Here is a 13,360-nt window from a genome sequence, read left to right as displayed (position 1 = left end):
AACATCGGGGGCTTATCTACAGCATTACAGAATGCTGCAGATAAGCCCCTGATGCCGGTGAGCTTACCTCACCAGCGATTTTGGGGGTGACAGGTTCCCTTTAGGCCATGTTCACACGTTGCGTTTTTTGCTGCGGATCCGCAGCGTTTTGGACGCTGCGGATCCGCAGCAGTTTTCCATGAGTTTACAGTTCAATGTAAACCTATGGAAAACCAAAAACGCAGTGCACATGCTGCGGAAAAAAACGCGCGGAAACGCTGCGGTTTTCATTCCGCAGCATGTCAATTCTTTGTGCAGAATCCGCAGCGGTTTGACACCTGCTCCATGTTAAAATTCCGCAGGTGTCTAAAACCGCAGTGGAAAACGCACAAAAAAACGCGATAAATCCGCAGTACTTTTTGCACTGCGGATTTCATCAAATACGCTGCGGAAAAATCCGCAGCAAAAAACGCAACGTGTGAACATAGCCTTAAAGCTGGGCGAAATTGATACAAAAAATATGTTGGAAAATTTAAATATTTTTTTTTTATTACAAAAAGAGTAACCTTTATGGACTGGAAATGTAATTACATTATTTATGGGTAAGGGTAAGTTCACACAGGGCGTTTTTGCTGCGTTCTTTTCTTCAGCAAAACCTAATCATCTTGGCAGGAAAGAAGCTGCGGCAAAAACACAGGTTTAGGTGCATTTGTGGTGTGTTTTTTGCGGTGTTTTTGCCGCGTTTTGGTGCTTTTTTTATGCGTTTTTTTTTCTCTTTGTGCATGCCAATAAAGTTGAGTGCACACAGAAAAAAGCCAACTTCCTGTAGATAGATAGAATGAATAGATAGAATAGAAAGATTGATAGAATACATAGAATGAATAGATAGATGGATAGAATAGATAAATTGCTAGGATAGATAGATTATCTGCGGTATCCTCTTCCCCAGCATTTTCCCATGGAGTAGAGGTAACCTCCGGTTAGGCAGTGAGTGGGCGCAAGCTCAGTGACGTCACCGCTCGTTACTGAGCCTGCGCCCGCTCTGTCTCATTCATTCCCCAGTAGCTTACAGCTGGGAGCGGTCGCATTAGCAGCGCTCCTGGTTGTAAGCTTTAACTCCCCCAGATACTGCGTGTGACACTCGTTATATCGGACTACGATGGATCAGGGAGTATAGTTTTGCTTTTTATTTTATTTTTATTACAGAAGATCGAGGGCTTTGCTTTGGAATGGCAGAAAAATAAAAAGATGGTCAAAACTGTGTGCTGTTTTATTTCATAAAAATACTTTTTTCTGCATGTGTGTGTGTTTATTTAACCCTTTAACCGCTATAGGATTAGTAATGGATAGGTGTCTTATTGACACCTCTCCATTACTAAGCCGGCTTAATGTCAACAGCAAGGTGACATTAATCCCCACTTGCCACCTCTACAGGTAAATGGGAAGAGGTGGGCAAAGCGCCAGAATTGGCACATCTAACAGATGCTCCGTTTCTGGGCAGCTGTGGGCTGCTATTTTTAGACTGAGGGGCCTATATCAATGGCCCCTTACCAGCCTGAGAATACCAGCCTCCAGCTGTGAGCTTTAGCAAGGCTGGTTGTCAAAAATGGGGGAAGGGCATGCCGTTTTTTAAAATTATTTATTTAAATAATTTTAAAAAAGCGCGAGGACCCCTCTATTCTTGATAACTAGCCTTGCTGAAGCTGACAGCAGGGGGTTGCAGCCCCAAGCTGTGAGTTTTGTCTGGCTGGTTATCAAAATTAGGGGGGAACCCATGCCTTTTTTTTAATTTATTTATTTATAGCGCAGGAGCGGCAGATGCAAACTCCCATCCGCCGCTCCTGCTCTCAATGTAATTAGCATTAGCAGGTATCAGATGATGGGAGCAGTAGTCCCATCAGCTGACACCAGTGATCGGAGGTGAAGATTACACCTCCGATCACAGCTGAGCGCTCCCTGCTGTCTTCTGACAGCGGGGAACTGCGGCTCTCTGACTGGAGGAGAGGATTTCCCCGTCGATCAGAAGAGATGTTTGCCACGCTGTCATGCATATGACAGCGTGTCAAACACTGTAATGTCAGACTCCCCATTCAAGTGAATGGGGATCAGTTTAGCTCTGCTGGATGACAAGCAGCATGAACTCATCATGCAGGCTGCCATCTAAATGTAGCGGAGCCGAGTGTGATGTCACATCCGGCTCTCCTTGGCTTTTCTGCAGCAAATTCGCTAAAAGAAAATTCAGCCTTGTGCATTTGCAGCGTTTTTTCACTATCCATTCAAGTCAATGGGTCGAAAAACGCTGGAAAAACGCTGAAAGACGTGACATGCCCTATGTCAAAAAAACACTGCAAAGCACAAAATACTGATCAAACAAAAACCCAATGTGTGTGCATGAGATTTCTGAGATCTCATTGGCTTTGCTGGTACTGTAAAAAGCAGCTGAAAATTAGCATAAAAATGCAGCAAAAAAAACGCCCTGTGTGAACTTACCTTAAAAGATGCTTATAAACTGCATTAATATTTCTTGTCTACATTCAGTAAAACAAGTATCATTACGGATTTGTATGTTTTGTGTGCAAGTATTAATGTGCAGTTCATAACACTGATGTATTATATGTATATCTTCAAATATACAGTACAATGGAACTGCAGATGGCCCTTATGTCGTTAATAATGGAAAGGATGACATCAGCAAAGTTGCTTTAATTACCAGATACAAAGGACAAAGGTATTATAACTGATTTGTTGTATTTTGTTAAAATAAATAATACCTGTATTAACTATACTGGTAATACTCTCATGACCAGTATACATTGTCTTATTCCTAATGTCCAAAATATGTACTATGGTATAAAAGCATAGTCCCCAGTAGCCATTTGTACCTAGGAGGTCTGCTTCCTAGTAATCAGTGTCATATTCAGTGTTACTGAAAGGCCATTTCTGAGTGAGATTAAAAAGAATGAAGAAGTGAGGTGCCAAGGGCAGATCCTGGGAAAGTGTAAAGGTGATAAATGTTATTTGCCTCTGCACGCCCCTTTTAAAGGGGTTTTCCACTTTAACAAAACTGGTTGTCCAAATGCTTTGTACATGCAAAATAATAAATGCAGCAGGTACCCCTCCCCAGGTCCAGCGCTGGCTCGACACACCGCTGCTCTGGTGTTTGTGTTTTGGCTGCACATCACCGCTGTAGCCAATCACTGAACTCGGCTATGCTGATGTGAATGTAAATATGCGTATAAGTTGTAATATGTTACGTGTTTACTGCTTTATTGTCTGAGAACCTTGTGTTCTGATTGTGGTATCTTCCGATTTGCATTGCCAAAAATACTGCTATGCTTGACAGAGTACATGGCCATAAAAGCAATAGTCTCCTGGCTGCCATCCTGCAGGTACAATTTGCAGCATCAGCAAAAATGTTTAAGCAAAAGAAAAACCTGATGCTTGTGTAGGAGTGACCATTGTGCCTATGAATCACTGCAGCACTTGTAGAAGCAGACAAACGGGAAATGATTTACTGGCAATGTTTGGTGCCAGAGTGAACGTCTGCACTGCAACTTTATGAGGCACCGGAGAGACCTGGTGTTGGCTCAGAGAAGGAGTAGGTCTGAGCTTGTAAACTGAGGAAAAAAATCAGTGGATTGGTAGTATATATGATGGAAGGTTCTAGGTAAGTAAACTGAAATTCTTGCATTGACCAAGAGTTAATGATGGTGTAACGAAACCTAGGTATCATTCCAGAACTGGTGAGTGGGCCGATGGGAGAGTCCTGTTTAGTCATGCACTGTGTTAGGCTTAAGTGAGGTCAAATCTGAGAGATACAGGTATGTGGACTGTGTAAGTAGTTAAGTCCTGAGAGGAAAAGAGTAAGTGAGAGTTGTGTGAAACTTTTAGAATAGTGGGAAACCATAATGAAGCCAAAGTTTGAGATAGTGACGGGATTAACCATTAAAATCTGTCAGTCACTCTCAGACAGTCTTGATGTAACCGCCTTGTGGTTGATCAGACCAGAACTAAACCGTCCTTGAAAACACGCTAAAGAGATCTGCAAGGTTAAGATGGTCATTATTCAAATACTTTGGCTTTAAAGCCTGAGGGTTGCAGAATACATCTGAAGAGTAACCGTCATTCTAAGTTTTATTTCATAAATCAATAGTACACATTAAAACAAGCAATATTGTGGTATATTTTAGAGAAATCTGCTTTTTCTCTGCTAGGATCGATAATTCCTTATCAAAATTTTTAATTCTGAGGTAAAATCTGTATTAAGTGAAGACAGACTGTCCCATTACTGAGAGAGGAGATGGCAGCTGCTATGGATACACTTCTATGGAGATAGGAGGAGAGAGGAGCTAGAGGAAGAGCTCCTCCCCCCCTCCCATCTACATAGAACCTTAGCAGTAGAAGGTGCCATTTCCTATCTGAGTAATGGGACAGTCTGTCTTCACTGAATACAGATTTTACCTCAGAATTGAGACTTTTGATAAGCAATGATCAATCCTGGAGGAGAAAGAAGCAGGCTTCTCTGATAAGATATATTACAAAGTTGCTTATTTTCATGTGTAACATTGATGTATGAAATAAAAATTAGAACGACAGTAACTCTTTATGTTTATTCTGCAACCCTCAAAGCTTATTGCACCACTTTGAATGTCTGCAACCATCAGGCATGTGTCCCTCTTCTTGAATAAAATGAAGACAACAACGGTTCTCAATGTTCTGTGACCATTCTGTAACTTCCTCAGTAGATGTACACTTCCTGGCTTCTCATGGTATATTCAGAGGCCACTTACTCATAACTAGTAGCATATGCTACAGTGGGGCAAAAAAGTATTTAGTCAGTCAGCAATAGTGCAAGTTCCACCACTTAAAAAGATGAGAGGCGTCTGTAATTTACATCATAGGTAGACCTCAACTATGGGAGACAAACTGAGAAAAAAAAATCCAGAAAATCACATTGTCTGTTTTTTTATCATTTTATTTGCAGATTATGGTGGAAAATAAGTATTTGGTCAGAAACAAACAATCAAGATTTCTTGCTCTCACAGACCTGAAACTTCTTCTTTAAGAGTCTCCTCTTTCCTCCACTCATTACCTGTAGTAATGGCACCTGTTTAAACTTGTTATCAGTATAAAAAGACACCTGTGCACACCCTCAAACAGTCTGACTCCAAACTCCACTATGGTGAAGACCAAAGAGCTGTCAAAGGACACCAGAAACAAAATTGTAGCCCTGCACCAGGCTGGGAAGACTGAATCTGCAATAGCCAACCAGCTTGGAGTGAAGAAATCAACAGTGGGAGCAATAATTAGAAAATGGAAGACATTCAAGACCACTGATAATCTCCCTCGATCTGGGGCTCCACGCAAAATCCCACCCCGTGGGGTCAGAATGATCACAAGAACGGTGAGCAAAAATCCCAGAACCACGCGGGGGGACCTAGTGAATGAACTGCAGAGAGCTGGGACCAATGTAACAAGGCCTACCATAAGTAACACACTACGCCACCATGGACTCAGATCCTGCAGTGCCAGACGTGTCCCACTGCTTAAGCCAGTACATGTCCGGGCCCATCTGAAGTTTGCTAGGGAGCATTTGGATGATCCAGAGGAGTTTTGGGAGAATGTCCTATGGTCTGATGAAACCAAACTGGAACTGTTTGGTAGAAACACAACTTGTCGTGTTTGGAGGAAAAAGAATACTGAGTTGCATCCATCAAACACCATACCTACTGTAAAGCATGGTGGTGGAAACATCATGCTTTGGGGCTGTTTCTCTGCAAAGGGGCCAGGACGACTGATCCAGGTACATGAAAGAATGAATGGGGCCATGTATCGTGAGATTTTGAGTGCAAACCTCCTTCCATCAGCAAGGGCATTGAAGATGAAACGTGGCTGGGTCTTTCAACATGACAATAATAATAATAATAATCTTTATTTATATAGCGCCAACATATTCCGCAGCGCTTTACAGTTTAACAGTTTCAAACACAACAGTCATAGGTAACAATGTTAACAATACAGCAATAAAGCAAAATAAGACGACCCTGCTCGTGAGAGCTTACAATCTACAATGAGGTGGGGAGATACAAAGTACAGGTGTGTATTTACAATGATGTATTTACAATGATGGTCCAGCCATCTTCAGGGGGTGGGGGGTAGGTGAGATAGTGAATGGGCTACACACACACACAAACATAAAATGACTGATTAGGGAACGCGATAGGCCGCTCTGAACAAATGAGTTTTGAGTGAGCGCCTAAAGCTATGCAAGTTGTGGATGGTCCTAATATCTTGGGGTAGAGCATTCCAGAGGATTGGCGCAGCACGGGAGAAGTCTTGGAGTCGGGAGTGGGAGGTACGGATTAGTGCAGAGGTTAGTCGAAAGTCGTTTGCAGAGCGCAGAGGTCGGTTAGGCCGATAGACAGAAATGAGGGAGGAGATGTAAGGGGGTGCCGCACTGTGGAGAGCTTTGTGGGTGAGAACAAGTACTTTGAATTGTATCCTGTAATGAATGGGCAGCCAGTGTAATGACTGGCGAAGAGCGGACACGTCCGAGTAACGATTAGCCAGATGGACGACCCTGGCTGCTGCATTAAGGATAGACTGGAGAGGGGAAAGTCGCGTGAGGGGGAGGCCAATTAAAAGAGAGTTACAGTAGTCCAGACGGGAGTGGATTAGGGCGACAGTGAGAGTTTTTGTTGTCTCCATGGTGAGAAAAGGGCGGATTCTAGAGATGTTCTTTAGGTGTAAGCGGCACGAGCGGGCAAGAGATTGTATGTGGGAGGTGAAGGAGAGATCGGAGTCAAACATGACACCCAGACAGCGTGCCTGCTGCCGGGGTGTTATTATGGTGCCACCCACGGAGAGGGAAATGTCAGATTTAGGGAGGTTAGTAGAAGGCGGGAGCAGAAGAAGTTCAGTTTTGGAGAGGTTGAGCTTCAGATAGAGAGCGGACATGATGTTAGAGACTGCAGACAGACAGTCAGTGGCGTTCTGTAGTACAGCGGGGGTAAGGTCAGGGGCTGATGTGTATAGTTGTGTGTCATCAGCATAAAGATGGTACTGAAAGCCAAATCTGCTGATGGTCTGTCCAATTGGGGCCGTGTAGAGGGAGAAGAGAAGGGGGCCAAGGACTGAGCCCTGAGGTACCCCGACAGTGAGAGGAAGAGGAGATGAAGTGGAGCCGGAGAACAGAACACTGAAGGAGCGTTCAGAAAGATAGGAAGAGAACCAGGAGAGAGCAGTGTCCTTAATGCCTAGTGACTGGAGCCTAGAGAGTAGGAGAGGGTGGTCAACAGTGTCGAAAGCTGCAGAAAGATCGAGGAGAATGAGCAGAGAGTGGTCACCGTTACATTTTGCTGTCAGAAGGTCATTGGTCACCTTGATGAGTGCAGTTTCTGTTGAATGTAGGGGGCGGAACCCGGACTGTGAAGGGTCTAGGAGGGAATGAGTGGAGAGGTAACGGGTAAGGCGGGAGTAGACTAGGCGCTCCAGGAGTTTTGAGATGAAGGGTAGATTGGAGACCGGTCTGTAGTTGTTTGCACATGATGGGTCAAGGGTGGGTTTTTTTAGTAATGGAGTAATGATAGAGTGTTTGAAGGAGGAGGGGAAAATGCCAGAGGAGAGGGAGAGATTAAAGATTGCAGTTAGGTGAGTTGTGACGACTGGAGAGAGAGACTGGAGGAGGTGTGAGGGAATGGGGTCGGTGGTGCATGTAGTCGGACGAGAAGAGGAGAGGAGCTTGGAGACTTCTTCTTCTGTGATGGGATCGAATGTGGAGAGTGAGCCAGGGGAGATGCAGGGAGGAATGGGAGTCATTGCACTTGGTGTCTGGGAGCGGATTTCCTGACGGATGTTATCTATTTTCTCTATAAAGTGGGAGGCCAGGTCTTCAGCACAAATGTCTGTGATAGGGTCTTGTGCTTTTGGCCTGAGGAGGGAGTGAAATGTGTCAAAAAGTTTCTTGGGGTTGTTGGATAGTGAGGAGATCAGGGTGGTGAAGTAGGTCTGTTTGGCAAGGTGAAGGGCAGAGTTATAGGTCCTTAACATAAATTTGAAGTGCAAGAAGTCTTCTGGGGTGCGAGTTTTCCTCCATAAGCGTTCAGCACACCTGGAGCATCGCTGGAGGAATCGGGTTTGCGATGTGAGCCAGGGCTGTTTTACTCTGTGTTTGGAGGTTCTGAAGGTGAGGGGAGCTACTTGGTCTAGGGTGCTTCTAAGAGTGTCATTGAAGTAATGTACAGCCAGATCAGGACAGGGACAAGAGGAGACTGGGGACAGTGATGAGTGTAAGGAGTCTGAAAGTGTGTGAGGATTAATAGCATGTAGATTTCTGAATGTGTGGTAGGTAGGAGAGTGCTGGGGTGGGCGAGGAATTGTGAGTGTGAAGGAGAGAATGTTGTGGTCAGAGAGGGGAAGTGGTGAGTTATCGAGGTGGGGAATTGAACAGAGCCGGACAAAGACCAGGTCCAGGGTGTTACCGTCTTTGTGTGTTTCAGAGGTTGAGAGCTGTGAGAGGCCGAGAGAAGTGGTTAGTGATAGAAGCTGGGATGCAGATATGGACGTGGGGCTGTTAATGGGAATGTTGAAGTCTCCCAGGATAAGGGTTGGTAATTCTGAGGACATGAAGTGCGGCAGCCAGGCTGAGAAGTCGTCCAGGAAGTGGGTAGGTGAGCCTGGGGGCCGGTATATGACCGCTACTCTGAGGGAGAGGGGACGGAAGAGCCTGACGGTGTGGACCTCAAAAGAAGGGAATGAAAGTGAAACAACTGGGGGTATAACCTGGAACGTGCATTGGGGGGACAAGAGTATGCCGACTCCACCACCAGGTCTGTTAGTGGGTCTTGGGGAATGGGAGAATTGTAAGCCACCATGGGCAGTGATGATCCAAAGCACACCGCCAGGGCAACGAAGGAGTGGCTTCGTAAGAAGCATTTCAAGGTCCTGGAGTGGCCTAGCCAGTCTCCAGATCTCAACCCTATAGAAAACCTTTGGAGGGAGTTGAAAGTCCATGTTGCCAAGTGAAAAGCCAAAAACATCACTGCTCTAGAGGAGATCTGCATGGAGGAATGGGCCAACATACCAACAACAGTGTGTGGCAACCTTGTGATGACTTACAGAAAACGTTTGACCTCTGTCATTGCCAACAAAGGATATTTTACAAAGTATTGAGATGAAATTTAGTTTCTGACCAAATACTTATTTTCCACCATAATATGCAAATAAAATGATAAAAAAACAGACAATGTGATTTTCTGGAATTTTTTTTCTCAGTTTGTCTCCCATAGTTGAGGTCTACCTATGATGTAAATTACAGACGTCTCTCATCTTTTTAAGTGGTGGAACTTGCACTATTGCTGACTGACTAAATACTTTTTTGCCCCACTGTATAATGTAGACAATGAGCACTAGCAAACGTATTACTAAGTATGTGGGGTGTCGTTCATGTTGTACGGCATGCAGAAAACACTTCCCAATAACCCTAGCATCTACTATATAGTACCAGCAGTTTTGTTTGCTCATTTATTGAAAACAATGTCAATGCTCACAGTGCCTATTTATTGGAAACCAATAAAATACGTTATATTACAAGGCATCTAGGACATGCTCTCTTGTGGTATAAACAATAGTAATGCTTAGATAACGTTTCAGCATGCTACTAGTGGTTTGGACTGGTTTTGCTAGTATATAGCTATGTATATAAAAGTATTTTCCATTGTAAAGGTTTATGGCTACTCATCTGACTCAAACTGATATTTTTCAGCACACTCTCCTACTGGCAAGATGACTATTGTGATATGTTAAATGGGACAGGTATGTATAATATTGAACTCAAAATCTTGACATCTAAATTTAGTGACAAAACAACAAAAACACCTAAGGAGGACAGTTTAGATAGTGGAGAGGAGTAATGATATACACCCTTTAGTCTGTCTTGGCATCTCTTCTCTTAGAAACAGATCTGCTATGAACAGCAACCTAAATAGAAGTGAGACCTCTAGTGGATGTCACTTTGGGGTGATTTGATGGGATTAAGACATCACTTTTCGTAAAAAAATGTGATTCGCGTTTTTGTTTTTTAGGTCTTTGCTTTTCCTGCAGACATGAGTTGTTTAAAGAGTGAAGTCCTTCTAGTAGTATTACACTCTTGCTAATCCCCTATTAGCAAGAGTCCCACTGTGGGGCTTTACTAGTATATGAGAGTCAGGGGTCTAGGCTTTACTAGCACAAGAGAGTCAGGGGTCTAGGCTTTACTAGTACAAGAGAGCCAGGGGTCTAGGCTTTACTAGCACAAGAGAGTCAGGGGTCTAGGCTTTACTAGTACAAGAGAGCCAGGGGTCTAGGCTTTACTAGTACAAGAGAGTCAGGGGCCTAGGCTTTACTGGTACAAGAGAGTCATGGGTCTAAGATTTTCTAGCACAAGAGAGTCAGGGGTCTAGGAATTACTAGTACAAGAGAGTCAGGGGTCTAGGCTTTACTAGCACAAGAGAGTCGGGGGTCCAGGCTTTACTAGTACAAGAGAGTCAGGGGTCTAGGATTTACTAGTACAAGAGAGTCAGAGGTCTAGGCTTTACTAGCACAAGAGAGTCGGGGGTCCAGGCTTTACTAGTACAAGAGAGTCAGGGGTCTAGGCTTTACTAGAACAAGAGAGTCAGGGGTCTAGGCTTTACTAGTACAAGAGAGTCATGGGTCTAAGATTTTCTAGCACAAGAGAGTCAGGGCTCTAGGCTTTGCTAGTACATATGTCTTTGTATAGTTATTGGTAACGCTCTTACATCCCAAGTTGATAGAAATCAATGTCTGTTAAGGAAAGCATTACATTCTTGAGAATTAAAACCATCAAACATTGGATTAAGCTGAGAAATTTTGATGACAATTTAACATATGCTTTTGAGTTTTAAGCAACTGCCTGGTAAGAAATCTAGATTGCCTTTTTTATGAAAAATTAAAAATATATTTTAGAAGAAAACAAAATTATTTGGAAATAGCTTAGATTGAAAGCATCATGAGGAACAGAAGGAACCTTTTTGATAGCATTTGCTGTATTTAATGTGTACATTTTCATGAAACAGATGCAGCTTCTTTTCCTCCATTTGTGGACAAAAATCTTCCGCTATATTTCTTTTCATCAGAAATCTGCAGGTAAGAAAAAGAATGTACCTTGATATTTTTGAAGGGGATCTTTGACACAGAACCCATTTGCTGAAGATATAACAAGCTATGCATTTTCCATGTATCGACTGTTGCATGGAAAACATAGTGGAATACATAAACGATTCAGATGAATAATTTGCATTTATAAAATGTAAATTATGTCTTTAAGAAGGATGGGCTTCTTTATCAAAAGGGAATCTGTCGATAAGATCAGTCTCCCCAACCCCAAATGTCATATATGAACATGCAGGTCTTTGAAATATAAATTCGTCAACACTTTTACGTCGTCTATCTGTTTCTGCAATCCCAAGAAATTAGCCTTTTTAGTCACATCCAAATTATTTATTAAGTACTCTGGGCATGGCGTAGCACTTAAGGATTCTGAGCCCCCCCAGCTTGTTTCCCTGTCCAGCACCAGCCTATTTAAGTTAATTGATAACTCACTGTCTGGCTGCCGTCACACTAGCAGTATTTGGTCAGTGTTTTACATCAGTATTTGTAAGCCAAAACCAGGAGTGGAACGATTAGAGGAAAAGTATAATATTAACATATTTAGCACTTCTGCATTTATCACCCACTCCTGGTTTTGGCTTGCAAATACTGATGTAAAATACTGACGAAATACTGCTAGTGTGATGGCAGCCTTTATGTGATGTCAAGCACCAGGCTAGGAAATCAGAGTGTGACCTATCAGTCAAGCTATATGGAAGCTGGGTGAGGCAGGTAAACTGCCTGGGGAGGTAAAGGATTTGCTAAATTGAACTTGCACCTCAGTAAACTCTAATTACCTGCAGATATATGGTTAATTTGCAGATAAATACCATTGTAAAGATATCCTGCTGCCTTACTAAAAGTACGGCTAGTGGTAGAAAATAAACATTTTTCCTTCCAGTAAAAGCTGGCTTTCAGTCAACTGAGCATGCATGGTGAAGCGGTTAGAGTCACTGTTCACAGCAGCACTCACTATACTGTGAGAGGAAGCTGTTAGCATGACCATCTGTGCAGAGAAAGCTGTCAATCAAATCACCGGGCATGCTGTAAGCAGTGACTACAGCTGTTCCGTGCATGCTGGGTATATGTGTGTGTGTATATACTGTATATGTACAGTACAGAGTAAAAGTTTGGATACACCTTCTTATTTAAAGATTTTTCTGTATTTTCATGACTATGAAAATTGTAAATTCACACTGAAGTCATCAAAACTATGAATTAACACATGTGGAATTATATACTTAACAAAAAAGTGTGAAACAACTGAAAATATGTCTTATATTCTATGTTCTTCAAAGTAGCCACCTTTTGCTTAGCTGACTGCTTTGCACACTCTTGGCATTCTCTTGATGAGCTTCAAGATGTAGTCACCGGAAATGGTTTTCACTTCACAGGTGTGCCCTGTCAGGTTTAATAAGTGGGATTTCTTGCCTTATAAATAGGATTGGGACCATCAGTTGCGTTGAGCAGAAGTCTGATGGATACACAGCTGATAGTCCTACTGAATAGACTGTTAGAATTTGTATTATGGCAAGAAAAAAGCAGCTAAGTAAAGAAAAACGAGTGGCCATCATTACTTTAAGAAATGAAGGTCAGTCAAGTCCGAAAAATTGGGAAAAATTTGAAAGTGTCCCCAAGTGCAGTTGCAAAAACCATCAAGCGCTACAAAGAAACTGGCTCATATGAGGACAGCCCCAGGAAAGGAAGACCAAGAGTCACCTCTGTTTCTGAGGATAGAGGATAAGTTTATCCAAGTCACCAGCCTCAGAAATCGCAGGTTAACAGCAGCTCAGGTTAGAGACCATGTCAATGCCACACAGAGTTCTAGCAGCAGACACATCTCTACAATAACTGTTAAGAGGAGTCTTTGTGCAGTAGGCCTTCATGGTAAAATAGCTGCTAGTAAACCATTGCTAAGGACAGGCAACAAGCAGAAGAGACTTGTTTGGGCTAAAGAACACAAGGAATGGACATTAGACCAGTAGAAATCTGTGCTTTGGTCTGATGAGTCCAAATTTGAGATCTTTGGTTCCAACCACCGTGTCTTTGTGCGACGCAGAAAAGGTGAACAGATGGACTCTACATGCCTGGTTCCCACCGTGAAGCAAGGAGGAGGAGGTGTGATGGTGTGGGGGTGCTTTACTGGTGACACTGTTGGGGATTTGTTCAAAATTGAAGGCATACTGAACCAACATGGCTACGACAGCATCTTACAGCGGCATGCTATTTCATCCGG

The 13,360-nt window shown here is 43.1% G+C and overlaps 1 protein-coding gene across 1 annotated transcript in view; it reads left to right on the top strand.

Moving 5' to 3' along the window:
- The window catches only part of CD36 (CD36 molecule (CD36 blood group)), a 67,899-nt gene that overhangs the window by 18,181 nt on the left and 36,358 nt on the right, over nucleotides 1–13,360 (top strand). Inside the window, exons 5-7 of the mRNA XM_077264677.1 lie at nucleotides 2,616–2,707; nucleotides 9,743–9,792; nucleotides 11,052–11,121. Of these exons, the coding sequence (XP_077120792.1) occupies nucleotides 2,616–2,707; nucleotides 9,743–9,792; nucleotides 11,052–11,121 (212 nt within the window). The remainder of the gene's footprint in view (nucleotides 1–2,615; nucleotides 2,708–9,742; nucleotides 9,793–11,051; nucleotides 11,122–13,360) is intronic.

This window comes from Ranitomeya variabilis, chromosome 5 (assembly GCF_051348905.1).
Source record: "Ranitomeya variabilis isolate aRanVar5 chromosome 5, aRanVar5.hap1, whole genome shotgun sequence".
Classification (NCBI taxonomy): Eukaryota; Metazoa; Chordata; class Amphibia; order Anura; family Dendrobatidae; genus Ranitomeya; species Ranitomeya variabilis.
Note: the sequence above shows the minus strand (reverse complement) of the source record. Positions and strands in the feature narration are given on the sequence as shown.